Here is a 27,780-nt window from a genome sequence, read left to right as displayed (position 1 = left end):
CAGTTTAGCTCAGCACGCAGTGTAGTGTGGCATACGTTCAAGGGTTTGCGTGAATCTCATAGCCAGCCAACGAACCAAACAACCAGTTAGCCACCCTCTTGCCAATAACTCTTCTTGCCATTGTTTGTTTTGGATTTATGGTTATAAAAACAGACCAAAAAAGGGACGAGAAAGATATAACAAAACTCGGAGCGAGTGCAATGGGCACACGAAACAAGTGAATGAAATTCAATGAAGTGAGAGTTGGACGATAACAATGAGAGCAAGAAGAAGAAAAGCTTTGTAAACTAGGAAGAGAATTGGGTAGAAAAAAGAAAAACAACAACCATCAAGTTAGGGAAAACTCAAGTGAACAACAACACGGCACGTTATGTTACGTGCAAACACAAGAAGGACATCAAAATGAAATAAAAAATTGCCACAAGGGGAGCACACGAATACGACGAAAGCCAACACACACACACTCATACACACATCGACTCTCGAGTGCCGTTTTTTATTCCATTCCATTTTCACTATTCTATTCAGTGGCAACGGCAAAGGCGAATGTCGAATGTTGAAGGAACGAAAAAGCGAACGAACGTTGAATTAGTTACGGTAACAGGCGACGACGGACGGCAACGAAAACGGCTCAACGTTACTTAAATAATATATTTAATTTATCCCTGTGCTGTAAGTGGTTCTTTTTTTCGGTAACCGTGTCTGTGTGTCTCCGTGTGCCAGAGCCCGTGCCCCTGTCCGTGTGTGTGGTTGTGGCTGGTTGTTCAATGGTCGTCGTATTTTCCCATTTTCTGCATAAATTTTCACAACCAAGTATACTATATTTAACATAACTGTAATAATAGTTAAGGCAGAACACGAATCCGAGAAGAAGCACCCAAATAAAATGAAAAAAACTAAAACTAAAACTAGACGCCAGTAGTGACAGCAGCAGCAGTTTAACCGACGTAACGCCATAACCAAGTCAACAAAATTCTCTGCTACTTCATTGTTGAGTTGGTCGACCAATTGTCAAACTGAACGACAGCCAACCTGCAACTCGAAAATCGCTCGAAATATAATCAAATAAAGTGAAAAGCTGTTCAGTCATCCTTTATTCGTCGGTTCGTCGTCTATTCGCTTGAAAGTTATAAAATTAACCAACAAAAAAAAAAGAAATTAAATAAAAAAATACACACACATACACAGATAAAGAGCATTTGTAGTAAAATAAAATTATGAGTGAAGACGGAAAAAGTTTATAATTCGCCTTGTTCGCAACACACTCACACATCTATAGAACAAGTACACACACACACAAGCGCACTGTAAATTTGTTAAAGAGTGAAAATGTTAGCCCTCTTCTTCTTGTTTTGGTTAAAAATCAATAAATGGCCACTAAAAATATTTAAGAAAATCAATTTCTCAAATAAGCTATAACCTTCTTAAGCTGTCTGTGTCGTCGTACGTAGGGTTTGCACAACAAACGGAACCCTGCCTGCCTACCCGCCAGCCCCTTCACCTCTTCTTCTCTTCGGAACTTGTTCATTTCGAGAGGGGCGTCTGTGAAAATCTCGTCGAGGTCTTTTGGGCAACTACTGACAAGTGACATAAATGAGGAAGAAACATTGCCAATATCGTTGTCAGAAACGCCAGGATACGAAAATACCTCAAAACACTTCTGTGAAAAGCTGAGGAAGTCTCAAGCCCAGTAGCAGTCCCAGCAGCAGCACCAGCACCAACACAGGGAGCCAAGGAGATTTTTTCGTAGCCAGCCAAATAACGACGACGACGACAACGTCGACGAGATTGAATTTATCGAAGAGAAAAGTGTAAATAAATGTGTATATAAGTGCGTGTGAGAGTGTTTGTGTATGCATGTGTGTGTGAAAGTGAGCGTGTTTGTGTGAATGTGTACCAAAAAGTACAATAACCGAAAAAAACAAGGAAGAAGTGGTAACACCACCAGCAGTAGCAAAGAAAAAACGAAAAAAAGAAGTTTTGTACGCATCGTAATCGGAGGAAAAAAAATTATACTGCGGTAAAGTGTCGGGAATACGTCGTCCGTCTTGGCCTTCAAACGGTCTGTGGTCGGTGGCCAAAAAAAAAAGTTGTTTTCCCCGTTCCGATGTCAGCTAGGAAGTGAGTGAGTGAGCGAGTGTACGAAAAGAAAAAATAAAACATGTCCACATGGATGTTAATGTGTCATAACACAGGCTATTTAGCGTAACGCCTAAGAGTCTAAAAGTGTGCCAGTGTGTAAATTATCCCCCTACCCTGTGACAAAAAATAATAATAACAACAGCGACAACAACAACAAATAAATAAACCCCAAACGAAGTCCCAACTGTATTAGAAAAGTATCACTGCAATCCTGCAACTCCCTCCATCGACAAAAAAAACACAGACATACATACAAACATCCGCAACTCTCTATATACCATGGCTTCATCTCTACTGGACCTGGATGACTTAATAGAATTTCAATTGGATCGCCTAAAACTGGATGAGCTCAACTTTAAGGATGAGCTGCAGCTACAAAGACAATTGCTGGATCTGGATGCACTGCAGTGTCCCCAGCGACGCCATAAAACGGCGGCTATGGCCACCTCGAAGCTGGCCAATCAGCATCACCAGGCACTGCAGGTGCCAGAAGCTTCGTCCTGCATTGATCTGCCGACAAGTTTCATGGCATCATCGAACCAGGACGTGACTCCTGCCGCTATCGCTACCGGAGCCATCGCCCGCTCCAGTAGTCGCAAAAGTCGCGCCAGTGCCGGTGTAGGTGGTAGTGTTCAAAATGTAACCACCACCAATGGCAGCATTGAAATAGCCATGGAAGAGCTTGGAGCCACTGGAGGTACTGGCACTGGTAGTGTCGGAGCAGCCGTCAATCTGCGTAATTGCCACAGTTTCAGCGACAGTGAAGACGATGGTCTAGCCCTAGACCAGCAAAAAGAATTTAGGTAAGCTCCATTCAGTCGTATTGGGTGCGTACAAGAATGTAGCCGACTGCCCGTCCACCACCATCAGCAAATGTCCATATCATTTCGCAGGAATTTGTCATTAAATCATTTATAATAATGAAATGCATTCTTTTAGTACTTTCTACGTTTGTTCTTCTCGTTTTCGTTCGTTTCCCTCTGTTCATAATTGTGTGTCTGTCAGCGAAAGTGTTGCCATTTCGATGAAAATTGCATTTGGTATGAAAATCGTCCGAAAAAATATATATAACGAAAGTTCAAAGGCATTCGAGGTTTTTTTAGTCAAAACAAGTCTGACTCGAGAAATTTTCGATTTTGATCAGAGTTTAGGGGTTTCATTTAACTCTTGAATGGTACACTCTTCGTTCTGTCATGTTTACGTTACAGCTTCTTAATGATTTGGAAGAGAAAATGATTTAGTGTTTGATTTAATATAAATTTAAAACGATTGTACTGAAATATTAGAATTTGTTAACCGAAGGAAAATATATCATCAACGATCAATATTTAAACGTAAAATTGTAAATACAGCCCAGCAATGATAAAAAAAATTAAAACAGTCCAAGAAGATCTGTCTCCATAGGCCTTAAGATTCGAGTCACCCTTTCTCCATCTCCCATTTTTGCATTAAATTTGACCACTGGTCTGGAATATAGTCTAAGATTACAAATCATATAGCATTTTTAGCAAACTTTTAGGCGCTACAAAAAATCACTTTTTATAAAGTATATATATACTATAAGTACAATAATTTATATTAGATTATATTATATTCTACACTAATATATATCACATTTTACTATATTTTTTCGTTTTAATTTTAAAAATTGTGTGGGTGCCTAAAAGTATGCTTCAAAAGTGCTAGACGTAAATGTGCCTTTAGTACAATGTTGTAAAATTGCATGTTGTAAAATTCGGATAATTTTATGAAATTTATACCTCACACATTTAACATTTTCTCACCAGCCGTTCTCTCCTCTTCTGTGAGCCGCATTGACCTCCTGAAAGCCACAAGATTTTAAACACGCAGTAATTTCAAAAAATACTCATAATGCGCTTCAGAAGTCATAGTAAACATTTTTCCCAAACCATTTGTGGTCAAAGAGTTCAAATCGGCAGCACTGCTTGACTTATGTCCTCTCTCAGTATTATCTTCCTTCTTTTAGGGTTTTTTCCTTCGCTCTCTCGCTCTCTCTCTCTCTCTCTCTCCGAATTGCCAAGCTCTCCTTCTTGCTTTTGTTGTGTTATTATTCCAAATTTCCACCAAAAGGAAAACTGCCACCTACTCACTCACCCCTTTTGTCGTCGCACTGTTATGGCCCATTCTCTGTGTTTTCTTTTTCCTTTCACAAAAATAAGGTCACGTGTGATAGCGTGCAAGCAGGAAACTCTGAGCAGAGAGCAGGCAGCTTTGAGCAATTTTCATATGCATTGGCGTGTTTCGTGTTTTGAATTTTTCATTAATGTTTGTGTTTTTTTTTTCTTTGTTTAATTTAAATTGATTTGGATAGGAAAAATACCAAAACACAAGTGACTGTTTGGTCGCTCACCCAAACACCAACTCTTACACACACACACTTACATGTATGCACACACTCACACTGCTTCCAATGTATTGCAATTTCAATTGTCCTGTTCATAATTTGGCGCTCATTTTGTAGTGTGGCCATTCTTTTGAGTGCCGCCATTGCAATTGACTGTCTGTCGAAGACTGGCAGAGTGGAGGGATGGATGTATGGATGGATAAATGGATAGATGGATCTATGGTGTCGTCTTCGGAGGATGTTTGGATTCTTGGCAAACCGACATTTCGATACTTAATTAATGGTCTGTTGTTGGGCTCTTTAGATTCGTTCGTGTTCGTGTCTTGGATGGGACATCCTTGTGGGTCGCTTTTAATTGATTATTTGTTTGTGTTTTGGCTGCCGCAGCCGCCTGGACCCCTCCCTCCACAGACCCAAGTAAATATGAATCACTGTCACATATACATTTTTGGCATGAAGTGCAACATCGTTGTATGGGTTGAATGCCAGAGCTGCCTAGATTTATGACAGATTTCCTTTTCACATATTTCATGGCTTTTGTAATTCGTGTTGCTGTAGCCATTGTTGTTGTTGTTATTGTTGGATTTTCGTCTGCCTCTCATTCCGCCTCCATTGTTTTTTTGCTTTACATTTATATTTTTTTCAGTTCTAGCGTTATCAGACCTCCTAATCATTCATTAGTTGGTCAGTTGGTTGGATGGTAGGTCTGCCTGTCTGTCGGTCGGTCGGTTCATTCTTTGGTTGTTCAGTTCGCTTATTCTATGCCACACATTTGGCCTTTATGTGTTCGTTTTTAAGTCTCTTGTATTTGTTTTCTGTTTTCTGTTTTTTCACATCATTTCATTTCAGCATAATTGCTTTGTGACTTGTCGTTCAGCGTTTTTTGAACTTTTTCCTAGTCTACATTTCGCTTCCATTTTGACCCTGTAGTCAACCTTATCTCCTGCAATGGCATCTAATGCAGCTTTTGTGGCATTTTTCAGGAGTCTGCACATGGACATGTGGAATGTTTGTATTTCTTGTGTATGTAAATCATCTTCGTTTTCCTTTTTGATGACTTCATAGCCTCTGTCTCTGTGTGTGTGTGTGTGTGATGAAATCCACAATTGTTGTTTTTGGAATATGATAATTGGCGTATACAGGACAATGATATTCTATTATTCATAAACGAAATGAAGTTTTATATTATAACTTGAAAGCTACATTAGTTTGAATGGAATGCAAAAAAAAATGATGGGAAGAAAAATGCCTCGGCCATCGATGGATTGGATAACATTTTAGTTTTTTAATTTTTTTTTCCCGAAATAATTTCCCTGGAAAAAAAGATTGAATTCAAAGTACATATATTCGTAAAAATTTTAAAATTTGTAATCGATTAAGAGGTCATTTGGTGTTACGCTATAGTCAAAACAAGCATTGTAGTTTTGGCACAGAAGTGTATTTTGATGTAGGTTTGATATAGGTTTTTGACGATATTACCTATAAATGTATATATGCTCCCGGTTTTGGTGTAGTATCTCGGGGTTTAACCGAATTTTCTTTTTCTTGCCAAAATTTATTTCTATCTGTTATGTACCCACACCTTTCTCTGATACTTTTCAGCAAATTTGGTTTTATTCTTTCTTTTTAAAATCGCCGTGAACATAATATCTCAACAACTTGCAACAAATTCTCAAAAGATAAAGATAAACTTGCAACAAATTCTCAAAAGATGCCATATTTCCGTACTTTAATGCTCCTGTATCCAAAAGGTTTGCTTTCTTGTTACTGGAATCTTTCTCACAACTATATTTTTAAAAGATCAGGAGGACCTACTCTCCCTTTTTGTATCACTATACAACTGTACGCTTTAGTATAGCCTCATATGATAGCACCTCCCGATATTCGATATTCTGATGATTTAAGACAACTGAATTGTTTTAAATTCTGTACTTAGGGTTCGTAATGAGTTTCACCTCCCGGGTTCTAGTCCCCCAGTACTTCCCTATATTCGGTATTATGTTGATTTTAGTCACATTTTTCAGGGGAATCATTAAAATTGGTATGTAGAGTTTGTAATAGGTTCTGTATGGCAGAAGTCTGCTGAAATAGTCTCATTATTTCCTTTATCACTTATGAGGCATTACCTCGAAATATTTGATATTTTTAGCGATGTTAGCCAAATTTTTAACAATTTTTTTTAATTTGTGCCATTTATTTGTAGTTTCGACTTTAGGTAATTTTTTAGACTTTTAAAAATGGAAATGAACCCAATTATAAATCCTGGATCTTACTTCGTGGTATGGTATTAAAATTTGGCCCGGCTGTTTTTACTTTTTTTTATTAAAGAAGTGACCTTCCCCTTGAATCATTACGATGAGTTTTTATACCCTACAGGTATGAGTTTATAAATGGGCCATGTCGTTGCAAGTTTCTGTTTCATTTGCTGGAGTGCTTCTATCCATGTTTAATTTTAAATCATATTTGTGAGACTTTAAACATGTAGAAGTTTAGTATATACAATTGGTAAACATCGGCTCAAAGGGGTTTATATAAAAAATTGAGAGCTACGTGCATCTATAGCCTTTCATTCATGCCATTATGAAAAGACAGCAGGGAAAATACATTTGCTTCAAATTTGAAATAAATTAAGCCCAGATTACACGTTATGATATAGTCACATGTAAAAGTTACTGCATTGAACATTTTTAAAGCATACTTTTAGACGTTTCCAAGAATTTTTAATGCAACACTAGAAATCGCCAGGCAGACATAGGAAAATGGAAGCTAAACGTAGTTGGTTTGAAAACTGTTAGACAATATGGGGGCGATTATTTTTAAAATTTTCGTATTTTACATAATTGCCTCAGGCTTTGCCAATAACATAAGCATGTATGTCCGCTTGGGCGATATATTTTCTTCGAATGGCAAAACGAAAAATGGTGAACATAAGCATAAAGATACATTTCGAACACAACCCATTTATCTATTTATTTAGTGTTTGAATGCATTGCAAGCAAATAAATGGTGGCAATATACACACACACACACACACATATTTATGACACTTTGACCTATTCTATTGATGGCATAAAAACATCAATTAGTTTAAAGAATGCATTTATTTATTTTCAATTAATACAATTACCGAGCCCAAAACTTCTATACATGACTACTCTAAAATTTTTTATAATCTTAATCTTAAAATTAAACATTAAAAGAGAAAATATGATCGAAAATAAAAATCGATTGAATAATTAAGTTTGCCACGCCTTATGTAACTCCAAAAAATGATCTTTTAAGACCCCATTAAAGCCCAATATTCATGCTTAGCGTAAAATATTAATAATATTTAGACATATGCTTATGTAAATCAGTTATTCTAATTTTTTATACCCACTAGCTGGTTAGGGTTTTATGTCTTACTTCCTTTTGATGATCTGCATAGGTTCACATTCAAAGTCGATTTATGCATGTCAGTCCGTCTATCTGTCCGTCTGTCTGTCTATGTATTTTTGCAAACAAAGTACAGGTCGCATTTATTGCCCGATCCAGATGAAATTTTGCACAAGTAATTTGTTTGACCCAAGGACGAGCCCTATTGAAATTGGAGATAATCGGTAAAAATTTAGATACAGCTCTCATGTATATCTTCGTCCGATTTGCCTTTTATTGTGCACAAAGCGTATAATATCAGCCCTAGTAGAATAAAATTTTGAATATACCAGTATATTTAGCCTGGATATAAGTATGCCAAATTTGATTGAAATCGGTTCAGATATAGCTGTAGCCCCGATATATATTGTTCATGCGATTTGAAATTTTTGTCCTCCGCAGCCGTAATATGCACTCTGTTACAACGATATGTGGTGAAATCTATCAAATCACAGCACCAAAATACCTTTCCAAAATTTTATCGAGATCGGTTTGGATTTGTATATACGTCCCATATATATCTTCGTCCGATTTGCCTTTATTGGTGCACCAAACGTGTAATATAAGCCCAAATGGAATGGAATTTGGCACTTACGACTAAATTGAGCATAGTCAAATTTTGTGAAAATCGGTTCAGATATAGCTATAGCTCCCATATATATTATTCATCCGATTTGTTATACTTTTATTTTTTATTTTTTGTATGAAGCTCTACTAAATATACAAGGGGTGTAGGATATCATAAAGTCGCACCGCCCTACTTTTTTAGACTTTCTTCACTGGTTTTAGTATAGGTCTTAAATCTGTTAAAAGGTACCACCTAGTTTCTCAGTTTATATAATATCTCTCTACCAAAAACGTTAAATAAAATTCTTTCATTTGGCATAGTCTCCATATAAATGTATCTCTAAATATATAACATTTTGAAGGGTTTATCTCATTTTCCAAAAAAAAAAAAAAACTACTTGTAGTTTGACAATTCAGGTTCTGGAAGGATATACACCATGTTTCTATACTTTCTGACGGACACATCTTCCAATCGAAATGGCTGTAATTTGATATCTTAAATTATAATAGGTAGAACACATCCTCTCAAAAACTTGTCAATGCATATCCAACTTTTGGAGTAGTCCCCGTATAACGACCATCCGAAGCTCCCGCTGACATTTTCTGGAAAACACATGCCTGAAATCTTTTGATTTGCCTCAAAAGATTTTTTGTTAAAAAATATAAACTTTTTAGCAAAATTATTGCTCAAAAGATTTCAGCCATGTGTTTTCCAGAAAATGTCAGCGGGAGCTTCGGATGGTCGTTATACGGGGACTACTCCTAGGTCTCTTTGGACGAAATTTCTTGCAGGACATTTGGAGTCGATCCAGTGATGTTCGACCATCCGTCTGACTAGCTGGCTGCTGGATGCGCACGATATTTTTGAAAGGGAATATAGGATTTCGTCCAAAGTTGGTACATGGTAATATTGTTATCGGCGATAGACAATGTCCACCCCCACACAAAAGATCAATATTTCCAAAGACGATGGCTTACCTCATAAAAATAGACAGAATCGTCGAATTTCATTCCAGCTTTACAAATGGTGCTAGGTCAGGTGCGAGAATGGACAATATCGGACGACTACATCTGGTTCTTTGAAAATATTTTTTGAAAAATCACATCTCTCATAAAATAATAAGCATCCTATTCTTTTCATGTTTCGCACATCTCAATATTTTAGCCAACAAAACATTTGGTTTGAATATGGGATATATCGGTTCTCTTCTTGTGGTACCTCCCTCTCGAAAGGGTCAAAGTTTGGTATAAGTAAAACGCTCATAAAATTCGAAATAATCATCTCATTCTTTTAAAATTTTATACATCCTAGCAAAAAATTATGTGTGGAAATATCAATACATATCGGACCATTTCTTCTGGTACCTCCCACACAAAGAGTGAGAATTTTCAAAAATTATATCTCTCGTTACATGCGAAACAAATCTGAGATTATTTTCAAACTTGGTATATCTTAAAACTTTTTTCAACCACTCCCTTTGGTACCACCCCACAAGGGGTCAACATTTTGAATAATTATAACTCCTATAACATGGAAAAAAAACCAGCGCTCAATCACAGATCGAATGTTAATATGAGATACGTCTGTCTACTCCTCAGATGTAATGAGCAAGTGGAATACTTTGGTCCGCTTTATCCTGTAGCTCTCGCACATTTCAACATTTTCCAAGAATCATAACATATCTCATCATATCTCAAGTTAAGGAAGTAGGCTATATAGTCCGACTCTTGCACGATGTTTTTGGTGAAATAAATTTTGTACCGATTCATCCATATCAGTGATCTTGTGTATTTATGATAGTATGCATAGAAGGTCTCAAATTGAGTCCCGTTTCGAACGGAAATTTAAACATTTTAATATATTTAGCAAATCATTTCTGAAATCATGGACTAATGGATTTATTTCCTCGTGGACTACCCTAGAATCAAAATTTAACATTATCAACACCAAAATCCATTAAAAACCCTGAAAATATCGTACACATCGAAGGAAGTGCCAAAATTGATATCTAATAAAACAACCGCATAAATCTTTGAAATCTTATCCGAACACATCCCCATTCATAGGACACTAGAGAAATAATATGTACACCGATCTGGTTATTCATTGGCAAAATCCAACATAAATTAACAACAGTTTAATTTTCACAAAGAGGTGTATCGTTATTATGAGTTTTTCAAAATTTTAATAAGAACTATGCGCTCTAAATATGCCACCCTGCCGATTCAGTGAGCAATTAATGACATCAATTGGTCGACTTCGCCCGTATATTTTTATACGATTAAAACTCAACTCAATTGCGTTTAACAATCATTAAGCATTCAGTTCGTTTTTCCTGTCATGATTGCAAAAGCTGTTTTTGGTTTTAATTACCGGCCCCTAGCCGCTATTATTATCATAACCACTCATAAGAAAGTAGGACATCCCATTCCATCGCTTTAACTTCATATTAATTGGTGTTTTTTTTTTTACCAAAACAATGGAAGAAAGCAGATTTTATTTCTCTTTTTTTCCAAGACGACCTTTACCTTGTAACGATGAATCACAGGCCGCACTCAACTCCTTTACACATTGTGCATTACATCATGACATGGCAGGGAAAACTGTGTTTCTCCTACATTGTTTTTGCTATATACCGACACAATCTCAAACACATCCACACATACAGGCACATGTGTATATGTGTGTGCGTATGTTTTGGAGTGTTATTATTTATTAATTATTTTAGACTTCTGGAAATTGAAATCCTTTTGACTTTTCTTTACATTTCAGATCTCTGGTAATCGAATGGTTTCAACAACTCCGCGCCAGAACTGAAGATTTCAAATCGGACGAAGAATCGAGAAGGATGCGAGAAGCCGGCAATGATTCCTATCGCAAAGAAAGACATGCTCTCAAAGCTTGTGACCTCTATACGGAAGCAATATTTTTGGCGCCATCACAAGACAGTATAGCAGCCGCAATGGCGCACGCAAATAGGTCCACAGTATTGCATGACTGCGGCATGTATGAGGTATGAATAACAAAAACAACAACAACAGCACAACCACCAACAATAGCAAGATTAAAAACAACTTAAATGCAACCACAGAAAAAAGAACAGCAATATGAACTGATTGTGGCCGGGTCGAAAGGTCTATATTGGCTATCATACAGGACTCACAGACACACACACACACACACATACACATACACTTCTTTGGCCCTAGTGTCACATGCACACAACCTATAATTATTTCATATTCGTGCATTCGTATTAACAACGACGATTACTCTATTCCATAATTGTGGGTTGAGTAAATATATTTCTTTTGAATGGGCATACACAAGCTTGAAAGGATTTGATTGCATCCAGCAAGTAAACAAAAAGCTATCGCCCTGGGCCAATGCACAGTAGCTTGGAACTGAAAGCAATTTTCAAAAGATAGACTAAAATACAAAATATTTTGCTTCCAATATTTGAAGACTTCGTTTAATACGGCCAAAATGTGCTTCATCGAAATAACGGTTTTATAACCTAAGTCTCTTTGGACAAAATCCGTTTCAGGACATTTGGAGTCAATCTAGCACACATTTAGAGTCAAAATCAAAGTTTAAAAGAAAATATTTTACTGCAAAGAGAGAGAGAGGATAGTTCGATTTTGCTCCAACTGTACAATATCGGTCCACTTTATCACAATATTTTTATTAACCCAAGGTCTGGTGTGAAGATTGTACATATCGGTCCACTGCTTCTGGTACCTCACCCACAAAGAGTCAAAATTTTGAATAACCAAATCGATTATAAAATCCGAAATAGACACCCAACTCTCTTCAAATTTCACACATCCCATTATTTCTATTAACACAATATCTGCTGTGAAGATAGGATACATCAGTCCACTTTCTCTGGTACCTCCCCCAAAAGGAATCAAAATTTTGAATATCTATGAAGCTTTTAAGACGCGAAATTAATAACCGATTCCATTCATATGTGGCACATCTCAATATTTCTATTAACACAAGATCTGTTATAGACATGGTAGATATCGGACCATTTCTTCTGGTACCTCCCTCACCACAAAGGGTGAAAATTTTGAATAACCAAAAGAATTTTAAAATCCGAAGTTAGCTTTCAACACTCTTCAAATTGCACACATCCCATTATTTCTACTAACACAGACCTACTGTGAAGATGGGATATATCGGTCCACTCCTTCTGGTACCACCCCCACAAAGGGTCAACATTTTAAATATCCATGAAGCTCCTATAACGCGAAAATAAAATCTGATTTTATTCAGTCTTAGCAAATGTCAATATTTCTATCAACACAAGATGTGTCATAAACATGGTAGAGATCGGACCAGTGCTTCTGGGAGAAGTCCTCCACGAAGGGTCAAATTTTTAAATAACCAAAACGATTATAAAATCCGAAATAAGCATCCTGTTATCGTAAAATTTCACACACGCCATTTTTTTACTAACATAACATCTGCTGTGAAATGGAATATATCGGCGCACTCCTTCAGATACTTCCCCCACAAGAGTTCATTCATATTTTCCAATTTTGCAAAGTAAAGAAATTATTCTTTCAGCATGGTCTATATTAAATTAACGTTAGAAATTCAGGTTTGGACATAACATCCAACCTTTCATCAGATTAACACAATTTAATCCCACATCCTCTCTCTGTAACTCTTTCATTTCACTGTGCCCCGCTACAGGATGCCATGATTCATCATGTGTGACACTAGCCGCACTGTGAAAATAAACCTACCACACATTGTCGATATTCTTTGTCACCGCTCCATTCATTAATAATTAATTACTCATGGGTTTTCTCTTCCTTTACAGCAAGCGTATGATGACTGTTTGTGTGCTTTGGATTTGGGTTATCCGGAGGAGTATCATCCATTGATTAAACTGCGTCAAGCCTCTTGTGCCTTAAAAATGCGTAATTTCAGTTTGTGTGAACAGCATTTGCATGAGCTGTTACACATGGAACTCTCTGAGACGTTTGAAGCCCGCACTCACGAGCTCTGGCATGAGTGTGAAGTTCTCAAGGCGGAGAAAATCGAAATGGGGGTTCAAACCGACAACGACTTAATAAGTAACGGTACCAAAATCTATGAAGTGTAAGTACCAGCCTGTGTTGTGCGCCTGAAAGTAGGCTTTCTTTTAATGGTTTTCATTTTCCAGAGCATGGCTAGATAACACCAATGTTATAACGACTACTAAGAGCGCCTATCTGAGGGCCATTACCAATATACCCAACAACACGCCCATTTTTCAGGAGGAGGCCGCCGTCTTTGTGCCCAGCGGCGCGGCGAGAGTCTGTGACCATTGCGGCGTCACACAGTTCGTACCATTTCCATGCATTTTCTGCTCTAATCGTACAGCCGTCTATTGTTCACGCAAGTGCCGAGCGGCACACGCTTCCATACACGCTCTCGAATGCTATGCTCATCAGATTGAACTTTTCGAGGAGTTCGGCGTTGAGTTCTCAAAGCCGCGACTGCTACAGCTCGCATTTCGCATGCTCATCAACGGCCTGCCCCAGGTGGTGCCCCATTGCCGCAAAAAACCCACAGTCAGCAAAATGTGGAACGCCTTCAATAGCATACTAACCGAACGCAACTGCACCTCTTCGTCCACCTCGTTAGCTGCCTCGTCGACCTCCTACTCAGCACTGCTGCGCCTCGAATCGCACCTAGATAAAGAGGAGAAGCCCAGTATGGTCTCCTTTGCTATTGTCGCACACATACTCGCCATCTACTTGGGCGAGTACACCGACTTCTTCGAACTACTCGAGCTGACAATGCCCGCAGCAGCAAAGCTGACGCGCCAGGAATGGGAATTGCTCGCGTCGGCTTTGCTGTTGCGCCACATCTGCCAGCTGCGGCACAAAAACCTCATACACTGCCCATCCTTTGTGCTGCCCGCCGATCCTCATGTCCTCTCGCCCAACGATGAGTTCTCGCTGTGGGAAACGGTGCGACACGTGCGTCGCGGCTACCTCCACCTGGTGGCCGGCGACGTCACGACCGTAGCCTATGCGGTGTTCCCCCAGACCCTGAGCCACTGCCGCCACTCGTGTGCCGATATGATTTATCGCAAGATCAACGGTTGCAAGCTGACCGCCTATGCGACCAGTGATATACCAGCAGATGCCTGCATTTGTAACTGTTTCGTTAGTGGGAACTATCGACAATCGCTGTATAGCCATCGCAAATTGGAATTGTCCGCACGAGGCATTGATTGCAAATGCGAAAAGTGTTTTCGTCCATATCCCGATGAGGATTTTGTAAGTATAATCCGATCAACTAACCAACCAACCATCCATCCAACAAACCAACCAACCAATCGAACGATCAGCGTCACAATACGATTTAGATGATCACAGATACATACATACATACACACACATTTATATGGTGGAATAATGAGATGATGATGAGATTGATAAAGATGTTAGTGTGTTGCAATTGTGTATTTCTCAGTGTCTCTTGGTGTTGTCATATATATGCCCGCCCACATACATGTTAACATCCCAATACATACACACCTACATACGTACATACATACGTACATGTTATGTCATTATATTCGGATACCGTTGGTTTTTCGTTTCCTTCTTTAAATTTGTTACCTGTGTTCCGATTGTTTGATGGAATTTGGTGTGGCGGAAATTTAACTAAAACGATGTGCTTTTGAAACTAACACTTTAATTGTTATTGTTATATTACACATAAACAGACAAACACCCACACACACTCACACTACCACACACAAAATGTGTTAAATGCGAATGCTTTACTTGTCGTTCCAATGGTTAACTTGATTGATCAATGATAACACCTCTAACTATTCTCTAATACTAATTACCTACTTATACTTATATATCTTAAATACATACATATATATATAAATCTTCTCGATGTTTTTTTGTGGATCGAATGTTATCTCGTGTACCATGTTTAAACGAGGAAACTAGCTATGAGTTCTTGATTGATGAATGGCATTCCTGTATAGCGTATGAATGTTAACTTCTTTTGATATCCGTTGTTATGTTTTCTTTTAGTTTCTTTGTGTTCCCTCATAACCACATTTTTATCAGCATCTCTTTTTGTTGTAAAACATTTAATTTTTTTTTTTTTGGTTTATGAAATGACTTATAATGGTACCCTACACCATCAAGTAAAAAAAAAACTAATATTAATTCAAATTGATAATCATTCTCTATCAAGAGAGAGGAGAGATATCAGCGTTTCAGGACATTTGGAGTCGATCTAGCCGTTCGTCCATCGGTCTGTCTGGCTGGCTGGTGTGTACGATAACTCTCGAAGGGAATATCAGATTTGATCCAAACTTGTTACATCGTAATATTATTGTCAAATTTAGATAAAGTTCGGATATGGGCAATATCGGTCCTCTTCTTATTGTACCTCCCCCACAAAAAAAAAAAAAAAAAAAAAAAAAACTTTGCAAATCCTAAGATTTGCATTGGTGCTATGTCAGGTGTATTTCCCCACCAAGGGTCAAAACTTTTAATATTTATAACTTTTATAAAATGTGATGTGAAAATCCGATCAGATTCGGACTTGGCTCATCTCAATATGTCAACACAAGATCTCTTGTAAAGATGGATAAGATCGGACCATTTCTTCTGGTACTTCCCGCACAATTGATTACATTTTTGGATAACCAAAACGATTATGGCTGAAATAAGCATCCGGCTTTTTTCCTAATTTACACATCTCATTATTTCTACTCTCACAAGATATGTTGTAAATATGTGATATATTTGACCACTTCTTCAGGTAATTCCCCACAAAGGGTCAACATTTTGAATATCCATGAAGCTCATAAAATAAGAAATAAATATCCGATTCCATTCAGACTTGGCACATCTCAATATTTCCAATAACACAAGATCTTTTATAAAGATGGTAGAGATTATACCATTTCTTCTGGTACCTCATCCACAAAGGGTCAAAGTTTTTGATATCCTTGAAGCTCATAAAACGCAAAATCAACATCCGATTCCATTCAGACTGGGCATAGACTGCCACGGTCGATTAATGCGAGCGGATAGCGACCATCGGCTGTTATGGCGGCCCACACCATCACTATGGTGCACAATTTCAGCTGACCTGTTTGGCAAGTAAGCACGATCTTTTTTTATGCTAACAAACTGCTGGACAACGAATGTTTTCTCATCGGAGAAAACCAAATTCAGCAGTTCACTACTTTCGACCAAGCGAAGCAACGCTTTAGCTCTTTTGAGTATATTTTCTTACTGTTGCGGTGTAAGTTCTTGCCCTTTTTGGAATTTTAGTGGCTTTACCCCGAGCTCATTTTTTAATATTTGCCGAATGGAATATTGCGATATGTTCAACTCACGAGCCATTTTTTCGGCCACTGCGACGCTGGTTTCGATCAAGACGCTTCTTTGATGGTGTTCGGTACCCACATATTTGCGATCATTGCATTTCTATTCTTTTTTCTACATTCCTATGTCTTTCTTTCCCCAAATCATTGCATTCCATTTTAATTGTTGTATTATATTTGTAATATGTTACTTCTTTTGTTTATTGGTTGTTGTATAATCACACTCATTAAAAAATATACATATTTACCGATATCTACATATATATAAAATAAAAAAAACATACATATTCCGAAACCATTACGACCTTCCGAAACCAAACTTTCAGCATAAATTTCATCGTTACCGCTGTGATAATCCGAACTGCAAACAAATCTTTACACCTTCGAACCTGAAACGCACCCGTAATCTGCAATGGTGGAAGTCGGACTACTATCGCCGGCCCGAGAATAACGGTTCCGAGCTGTTGGTCTGTACGGTTTGTGATCAAACGCAAAAACTCGAATGGTTTTGGACGTTTACGGCAGCTCTCATGGACTGTGATACCATCGAGGAACGTTGTAAATTGTATGCGGCTATCGAACGGGCCGATGCGCAACTAGTGGACACCCATGAATTGAAGGTGGCACTGGCCCGTCAATTAGTCGAACAATGTTTGTTGATACACAGAGGTATGTGCTGGCGAAAGATCCTTGCCAAAAATTAATTTGTCTTAATAATTTGTATTTATCCAGTCAGACACTCGACTCACTCACTCACTCTCAAGAACACACAGACACATACACACATGTCCAAAACAAAGCAAAACAGTTTTAAACAAACTATTATACAAGTATTCTACGTAAATATATACCTAGTAGTCTGGCTATATTTAATAATTTTATACAACACAAAAAAAGTAATTTAACTTTCAATACAACTCAACCAGTAGAATCGCTAGTTCATAACGTTTTTTGTCTCCTCTTACATTTGTAGTTTAATTTTTTTAAATCTAGTTTAGGTTATTAACTATACGCTAGTATTTTTTTTTTTTAAATCCTTAAAAGCAGTATTCTTTGTACTCTCAATTCTAGTTTATTTGTTTGTGCGTCCCATAACTAGTTAACTAAACTCACACACATTCAATTAAAAAGAAAGTACACGGAGAGAAAAATGTAAACGACGATACTTGAAACAATGAAATGAAGAGAAGAAGAAGAGTGATGGTGGTGTAAAATGTCCCATATGAAATAATTGCAAATTAAAAAACAAAACATTTGTAGAAATAATTTTCTCATTTATACATACACATATGAAAAATTCATGAAACTGTATATACATTCATATTTTGAACTGGAAAATGCACATCTTTTACACATGTCTTCGAAGCTTCAGCATTAGTTTACAGACAAGACTATGACGTTATCAAAACACACAACTTCGGGTTAAGTGGAGAGTAGTAAAGTTGTTGCAAAATTACTCACCCGTGAATAGCAACAAACGACATATGAGACAATATGGATGAGCATTTCAATGCAAATATCTGTATTCCTCAATGAGACTAGTTATAATCCGTTAATGTCAACACAGGGACAACCATTTTCTAAAATATATCATTGTCCGACAGGATATCCCTGTTACTTTTTTTTCAAATTGTCTCGAATTTTGCAATTTAATTTCTCACAGAGAAGCTGGTAATCCTAATGTTTGCATCAGCGCTAGGTCAGGTGCGAAAATGGACAATATCGATCCACTCCATCAAGTACCTCTCCCACAAAGGGTCACAATTGTGAACAATTATAACTTTTATAGAATGTGATGTAAGAGTTTGATAGTCTTCAAATTACAATGTTTTTACTAACCCAAGATCTGGTGTGAAAATGGAATATATCGGTCCACTCCTTCTGGTACCTCCCCCACAAAGTCTCAACATTTTGAATACCCATGAAGCTCATAAAAAGAGAAATTAACATCCGATTCCATTCAGGCTTGGTACACCTCAATATTTCCATCAACACAAGATCTTTTAGAAAGATGGCAGAACTCGGATCTTTCCTTCTGGTAACTCCCTCACAAATGGTCAAAGTTTTGAATAACTATAACGATTATAAAATCCGAAATAAGCATCCGGTTCTCTCCAAATTACACACATCACAATATTTTTATTAACCCGAGGTCTGGTGTGAAGATGGGATATATCGGTCCACTACTTCTGGTACCTCCCCCACAAACGGTCAAAATTTTGAGTTCCCATGAAGCACATAAAACACGAAATTAACATCCGATTCTATTCATACTTGGTACATATCAATATTTCCATCATCACAAGACCTGTTTGTGAAATTAGTGAATCACTTTGAGAGAATGGGAACGGGAAATTAGAAGAATTTTTAGGAAGAATATATATCAATCTTTCAAAATCAAGAAATCAATGGTTGATAGTAATGCCAACGATTTTGGTAGACCGAACGTGTCTAGTAAAAATATTTAAATTTACAGACAGGTTTCTCAGTTGTAAAAATAAAAGATTTGTATGTGTCTTGAAACAAAGCTTACATAAGTAAAAACAGCAATCAATATCCATTATATAAACATTTATAAAATTATATCATAAAACCAAATCCAAAAAAAAAACTACACCCAATCTTGTACTTAATACATTTACACCACCATTCCTATTCTCTTTTCATTCTAACGTAGTTTGTGATCAAATCTAAAATTCATAGTGTACATATAGACAAGACAAGTTAAATAAATATATTTAAATTTAGATTCGTTTTTAGAATATCAACTCGTACTGTACAAAGCTACATAACAGATTTCTATATAATCCCAGTAAAGCGCAAACGTATCAATCACTACAAGTTTACTCGAAAGTTGCTAGCTTGAAGTTATCTACAATAAATTTTATTAAATCCAAAATAGGTTTGTTTCCGCCCTATGCTTCTCTTTTCGCTATAATTCAACACTGATTTAGTGCAAAAAACAACAAAAAAAAAATGAAATATGCCGAAAACTTACACACACAACCAAACAGGAAAATTCAGAAATAAACATACATGAGAAACCATCTTTGTCATCTCAATATCCATTATTAACTAATCAATGTTTGTTTTTAATTTCAATTATTCGCCCACAACAACAAACAACAAACACATAGAGGGTACAAAGCCATTGGATGAATGGGAGCTGAATAAATTGGGTTCCATTATGCGAAGTGCTTTACACATTGTTGCGGCTCAGCATCGTGTCTTCAGTCTGGAATATGTCCAGCACATGTCCTATTTCTGGGATGTCATGGCCCTGAGCAACTACAAGTGTGGCGACAAGGAGCTAATGCAAATGCTGCACGCTCTCGAGTTCATACCCGACGAGTACAAGGAGATCTTTATTAACTACTACGAAGACTTTATAGCACCCAAATTTGTGGAGGAGAGCTATGCCAATATTCTGGATACTGAAGTGTAAGCAAGAATGGAATACAACAGCAGCAAAAACTATTACAACCGAAAGGACTAAAAGTAAACAAACCAACCAACCAACAACAAACAAAAAACACTAAAGCTAAAGTACATAGAAAAAAGGACTAAATGAAATTACAACAAACACACACGTCATGTAATGATAATATTCAAGGGAAAATGTAAACCATAGAACATCAAATTAGCAATGGACCTTTAGAGATTCAATTTTGTTATTGGAAATACATACATTTTTTGTTTTTGTAAAATATTACATTCCAAACAACATCAACAAACATGTTGAGTGCTAAACTTAAGCTGAGCAATAAAGGCGCGTGTATTTTTTATTTATTAAAAAAAAAGAAAAACAAACTAAATCACAAGAAGTCGAAGAAGACAAAGAAAATACAAAATGTAGCAAAGATAATAATTATGTATAGGTAAAGGACATACATACATACATTTAAATTTACAACAACAAAACAAACCCACAATGTTCACATAAAAATCGGGGACTGAAGATTGAAAAGTGCTACAATATTGCAAATGAGACGCATGCTTACAAGTTTTAACAGGTAAAATGATAGTTAAATTGGGCCGGGCCGTACTTTTTACACCTTTCACCATTTGGAGAATGAGGATGGAGGCTATTGAAAAACGTTGACCAATATAGAAATTGTTTTGCTACAGAAATTTAAGTAGTTCCGCTAAAAAAGGTGTCTAAAATCACCAAAATACCGAATATTAGGAAATACCCTTATACGGCGACTTCTAAAAACAATGTTCTGCCACTGAATGTAGAACAGTAGGTGAAAATTAACTTCCGAATTATAAACTATTCCGTGTGGTCAGCGAACAGCGAATATCGGTAGATACAATTATATGGGGCTATATGGAAACGTTGACCGATATAGCTCATCATCGAACTTGACTTGCCTGCAGACAAAAGACGACGCTATACTTAATCTTAGATTTCTATCACATGTCGTTTGGACTCTAGAGTGGTTACAACACTGCCGGGTAAGGCCAGCATCTGATCAAAAATATATTAACTTTGTTGGGTCTAAAATGATTATTCCGATGAGCTACAAACGGAATGACAAACTTTATGTATTCTCCTTACTATGTATGGGGCAGGGTATAAAAAAATCCATAGAAAACATCTGTAGCACGTACGAAGCAAACTGAAAACAAGTAAAAAAAACAGCTCAGCTAAGCTATACCCTCCACCATTTGGAAAAACTTTAACATTTTCAAAAAAAAATCGAAAACTACCACTTAAATGAAAACCGTAGTACCCATTAAGATCTTGTAATACGAAATTTGAAACGATTCTGGTGAAAAATGTTGCTGAGAACGTCAAAATACCGACTATCGGGGGGTACCGCTAAGTGGGGACCATACGAAGAACTTTAAATATAAAATTTGAAATAATGTTGCTAAAATCATGAAAATACCAAATATCGGGAGGTACCGCTATATAGGGACTATACATGATTACAACAGACAGACATACGGACATCGCTAGACCGTCTTAGAATTTTTGACTGATCCAGAATATATATACTTTGTAGGGTCTATAATGAATATTACGAGGAGTTACAAATTGAATGACAAAGTTAATATACCCTCCATAGAATGGTGGAGGGTATAAAAATGTGTGAAATTTGTTGTTCTCAAATTATGAACCCTAGGCTCCCCTTCGGACTTCCTCGGTGCCACAAATAGTTGTCATAGAAACTTACAGGTCATAACCACCAGTTTAGTCTTATAAACGTCGAATATCTTCTTTCCATTTCGAACCTTGAAAAATTATACACACATTCTTCTTTATTTTTTTAAGACAAACAAACATTCATCCTGAAAATTTTTTAAAAATTCTACTTTATTTAGATATAAAACTTTCATATCAGTAGTTTGGTGAAACTCTGCTTGAGAGTGGGTTACAGCTTTATTATACTCCCTGTAATATAGCTTAATTTTGCCTGCAATACCATATGGTTGAACAAATATTTTAATAAACAAACCTAATACATTTTGATTTTTTATGGCATAACTTTGAGGAAAGAGAATGTGTCTTAATAAATGTCTAGGAATGTTTGCGATTCATATCGATATTCTATACCGACCATGTATTTCCTTAGGCATACATACGACTTTTGAATTTTGTAGCACTTTTCAATCCAAGGAAATCAAAATTTAAAAAAAAAATACAATGCAAGCCCATTTATTCTGAATCACTCAAAGATATAACAACATCAGAAGCTATAACAAAATTATATAAAGAAACACAACTAGACGCCAGTTCATTATCCCCAACAACAACAAAAACTAAAGAAAGGAACAGCTTATTTTCTCATAAAATACAAAAACAACAATTATATATCCCAAGCAAAACAAAAAGAAACATTTTACCAATTTTGAGCTATATACAAACAAACATAATGGTTTATTTTGTTATTTATCTTATTTTATTTAACAAAAAAAAAAACAAAAACCAAAACCTAATTGATTACTGCTTAAAATAACTCAATCTCGATATAAATAATTGCAAATACATACATACGTATTAAACAACAAAAAATTATAACAGCTGGCATTCGAAGTGAATGCTAAGAGAAGAAGAAGAACAACAACAAGAAATATTATTCAAATTAACTTAAAATAAGCCTAGTTTTATATATAAAACAAAAAGCAAAAAATAAACAGAAGAGTATAACGGTTATTTTTGTTACATGAATTGAATGCGAAAGCGAATGAATAACTCATAACCTCAAACAAAAGAAATACACAACCGGTTACTTTAGGTAAATTGTTAATAATTTAAACAAATTTATTAAATCATAACAGAAAACATATATTTAAAGCAAAACAAAACAAAAAACAACAACTAAAATCCCATTTAAAATTAATAACAAAAAAAACAATTCAACACAAAATAAACTTTTTTGAGGCAATTTATGTAAATATGTTTGCATTACAACCGAAACCCAACAAACAAATAATGATTACTCGCATAAGTTTAAATAATAATACTACAACAACAACAAATAACAACCATCCACCATCATGAAACCAAAAAAAAACTATTCAAAATCGAAAAAAAATTATACTTCTATTCGCATTTCAAATTCAAGGCAAACATTAATGCAGTGCTGCTCAAAACATTTGTGACAATTAAAGTTCCATTAACGCAGAATCATTTTGCATTACTCCAAAAAAAGACCGGCCCTGTTGTGGGACTCTCAAACTCATTTTTTGAGTTACCGACAAACATCAATAGATTTAAAACGCAAAATCATGAATTAAAAGCCGATACTAAAGTTCACAGCAATTTTTCTAATGGAAGAACATAGAACAACTTTGTTTTTGATCGCCAACCTGCAGAAAATTGTTATCAGTAATTCTAAAAATGACTTAGGCAATCTTACTGCTGGGATGTGATCTTGTTCTATGAAAATATTAAATTCTTAAATCAGACCTACTAAGTGATAGAAAGGAACTAGTTTTTCGTCTCGTGATTGCCGACCAGGTACTCTACCGGTCTCTTAGATTAATTTTCTTCCAGCTTCTTTGACGAGAGATTTTTTGAAATAGCTGTCATAAAGGCTTGTTAATGGTTTAACAGTCTCATCAATCGGTGGATCAATCGTCAGTCAATAATTCAATAGATTCATCGATAATTCACCCCATTCCCCACTGTTACTATATCCTGGAACTCAACAAAGCTTAATTCAATCACTCATTTTCCTGAGGGTTGGCGATTTAAAGGCGCTTGTCTGGATAGCAGTAAGGGCCTGTTATGCCATAGCATAGTTCTTTTACTGTTTGGGCTGCATTCTTCGCCTGAAAAACGCTGCAACTGTCATTAAGCTCATATGAGTGTTTGTTTAATCTTTGGATAAGGGCAGCAGACGTCAACACCGGTGCCTTCAACCATCTTGGAACCGTCTGCATATATAGTCCGGCCGTCCGGAGGAGGTTCACCATCAGCCCAGACGTTCCTCATGAGTAATAAGATTTATGATTTATAGCAGTTTCTTAATTTCTTTAGAATGTATGGGTTTCCCAAACGCTTCTCCTTTTACATTGACTTTAATTTGTATAACAACAGTTTAAAAAAAGTCACAGAAGCCCTTACATTTTTATAAAATTTTGTTGTTGCAAAATTATCAGGCTTAATAAAAACAACGTTTATTTATTAGTGGAGAAGGATGGAAATGTTTACCAGGGGGTAAAAGCAGGGAATACCTAGGTTTCGGAAAGAACCACCAATCCTCATCCTTGCTTTTTCTTTGGGATATTCTCCCAAAAAACAAGGAAACTGATGAGGACTGGTGGCTCTCTCCGAAAACTAGATATTACCTGCATTACCCCCTAGTAAACATTAACATCCTTCTCCACTAATAAACAAACGTTCTCTTTATAAAAAAAACAACAATGGTGGAATTAAGCCCGAATATTTTACAACAGCAAAATACTACAGTATCCCGAACAAACATGCCAATACTGTTCTATTTTGATAAAATACATCAATTTACCATCAATTCAAAATGCTATTTATTATTTCTACTCTCAAGTAGGAATTCCCTTACAATTACAAAATGAAACACAAATTGGAAATTCCTTTCAATACAACTTTTGAACATTCCCGTTTGGTCTCTTGATTGATATAAATGTTTTAGGTACCACTGTGTGTTTATTTATAAAGCAATCGATATTTAATGTTTTGTTCCAATTATTTATTTTTAATTTTATAATCACAATACCACATGTAATATACAAGAAAAAAAACAATGTTTATGATAATAATATTCAGAACCGTTATCATTGCATATTAACAGATGACAACAACAACATGAAGAAAAACAACAACAACAACATAATGACAAAAAGGCTTTTTATTAAGTTCAGCTTCTAAGAAGCTTTAGTTTTTAGGCTTTTTTAATTGTATTGTAGCATATCAGCATAAGTAACGATTACTTTGTTATATTAATGAATAAATTAATTAGTAAAAGAAGCAAATGACAACAGCAAAATGAAAATCCAAAAAAATAAAAATTAAACCAAATTATAAACTACAAAACCCCTATACTAACGAAATGTATGCATATGACATGAAATGCGCAAGGCTCAGCCTTAACTCATAACTCATGAAGCGATAATGGAAGAGAGTGTTTAGAAAATTAACAAATTCTTATTGAAAAAAAAAACAAATCTTAACAAAATTACAAAATTCAATCTGTCAGTCACTCACAGATCCACTCAGTGCAGTCGATGATAGAAACCTCTTTTTTGGTTTGTTCTTTGTAATTTATTGCTTTCTGTTTTCCTTATTTATATGAAATTGAAAAACAAACAAAAACTTCTTTAGAATAATTTAGACAATGTTGTTTTGTTTTAAATTTTAGTCATAACAAATAATAATTAATTTAAGTAGGCGACAAACTCTAAATTATAAAAATAAGTTTATTTTATGCTGTGTATAAATTACTAATTCTAAATACTCATTTTGAAATAAAATTTAAATTTAAAACGAAAGACTAACTTTTCTAAAAGAAGCCAATTATTGAAATTATCCTCAAATGTAGGCAAATTGCAAAAGAAATTGTGTATTTTTGATTGGTTGATAGATTAGTTCGAACTGTGACATTGAATAAATCACTTTAAATAAATTTTCTCAACATATGACCTTTGAAAATCTTTTCGCATCAAAATCATTATATAACACCCACATCCTATCTAAGAATATTGGGAACTTTGAATGTCAATGTTTCTTATAACATTCACTCAGGTTGTCTGTTGCAAAATTTTAGCATCTAGATTTGTTATAGATGATGATTTTTATAGATTCTTGGGAAATCTCTTTTTAAAAAAAAGGTTTTTAGATAGTGGAATATTATCTTCCATATTACCTTCAATATCTGAGGATTTACCCTAGAATATAGAAATAGTCCAGTTATGGGTGCTTGTTATCTTTCATTTCCACTTCATGAGAACTGAGTTTTTCTTCATATTTTCTTTGTGGGTCTGATATTACACTTTCTTATTATCGTCAGCTTAATCAATTGTTTTTACCAAAGCCTTGGTGATTTGGGCTGGATATCTCTAAATGACCCTGAATGAAGATCTGTCACGGTATTCTATAATCAATTAATGTTCTGGCGCTTAGGGTTGTTTTGCTTTTTGGATTTATTTTTCTCCATTAATGATAGGAAATAAAATTAATGATTTGTTTACAAAAAAACAAAGATAGGCTCTCCTATCTTTAGGATAGACAAGTGTATTTCGATATCATGAAATTTGTTATTGAAACGTATTCTGTATAATTATATATGGTTTAATTTATTAAATTCTTTCTTGCATTATTGGACCATGTCGCACACTTACATTCTTTTCACGAGCAAAAACTATTAAAGTTAATGCAGGAGAAGATATAACATCCCCATTGATGTGATGGATAGTTTTTGGGTTTACTAGATGAGTTCCTAATAAAAAAAATCGCTAGATGATACATTTACAGCCAGTTTTAAAACGAAATCGATTTTCAAATAAACTTCTACTTCTAACACAATGTCAAATGTTTTTCAAAATGTAAAATATCGCAAGTATCGCGGACGACTGTTAAACATGAATATAGGCATGCAAACAATACATTTAGGTTGTGAATGACATATTTTCAAAACTAAACTTTCAAACCAACAACCAATCTTCGTACACAGCTACACTCATACATATTTTTGAATTTAAATTGCGTCTTTGTGAAATTCAATTCACTCGGCATTTTCTACACAGATTTATTGTCATTTCATTTTTATTTTTGTAACCTCAAAACAAATTTCCACCTTCCGAAATCCACCTCTGTCTCTCTCTCTCAAAAATACCAAAAGATCTACCATGAAAAGGCTTCAAACTTAAACGAATTTTTAAATGGTATCCCCTGTTTACATTCTACGACCGGTTACTCGCAATTATTGCTTAACTCTTTAACTTTTTGGCCAAACCTTACAAAAAAAAGATAAAACTAAACAGAAAACCAAAATAACAAAACTTTATAATCGAAATATTGAAAAGAAAAAAATTAAAATCAAAACTAATAAATCTCACGTAATTAATTTCTATATATACAAAACAACAAAAAGACGACCTCGCCTCGCCTCTTTTCTTCGAATTATTTCCTTTTCGATTTAGTTTTCTTTATAAAAACAATATACACCTGCAATGATATATAAATATTTGTATACTAGGACAAAATGATAATGATTACATTAAAAATGGCTCTTATGATATTTTATTTTGTGTAAGAATTTTACTTTTAGTTTAAGAATTTCGTTTTAGTAATTTAATTATTAATAATGTTTATACATATATACGCTAATGCTATACAAATCTCATGGCTCTCTGTAACGTCGGAGATACCAATGGCGATGACGATAAAGAAATGCATTATTTATGAATCATTTTGAAGAACCAATTTCATTA

The 27,780-nt window shown here is 35.5% G+C and overlaps 1 protein-coding gene across 1 annotated transcript; it reads left to right on the top strand.

The window, feature by feature from the left end:
• Positions 1-66: 66 nt before the first annotated feature.
• LOC101898259 (uncharacterized) lies at positions 67-25,515 on the top strand. Its single transcript, XM_005183430.4, has 6 exons — positions 67-2,945; positions 11,262-11,502; positions 13,324-13,604; positions 13,669-14,773; positions 17,187-17,529; positions 19,998-25,515. The coding sequence occupies exons 1-6, from the start codon at positions 2,422-2,424 to the stop codon at positions 20,303-20,305; spliced, it is 2,802 nt and encodes a 933-aa protein (XP_005183487.2). The 5' UTR covers positions 67-2,421; the 3' UTR covers positions 20,306-25,515.
• The last annotated feature ends 2,265 nt before the right edge of the window (positions 25,516-27,780 follow it).

This window comes from Musca domestica, unplaced genomic scaffold, assembly GCF_030504385.1.
Source record: "Musca domestica strain aabys unplaced genomic scaffold, Musca_domestica.polishedcontigs.V.1.1 32, whole genome shotgun sequence".
Lineage (NCBI taxonomy): Eukaryota > Metazoa > Arthropoda > Insecta > Diptera > Muscidae > Musca > Musca domestica.
Note: the sequence above shows the minus strand (reverse complement) of the source record. Positions and strands in the feature narration are given on the sequence as shown.

Bases quoted from the DNA above. Each gene is read 5' to 3' on its own strand.
- LOC101898259 (XM_005183430.4), top strand. From the start codon at position 2,422: ATGGCTTCATCTCTACTGGACCTGGATGACTTAATAGAATTTCAATTG. The intron at 2,946-11,261 runs GTAAGCTCCATT...TTTACATTTCAG, and splicing joins GACCAGCAAAAAGAATTTAG to ATCTCTGGTAATCGAATGGT. The intron at 17,530-19,997 runs GTATGTGCTGGC...ACAAACACATAG, and splicing joins ATGTTTGTTGATACACAGAG to AGGGTACAAAGCCATTGGAT.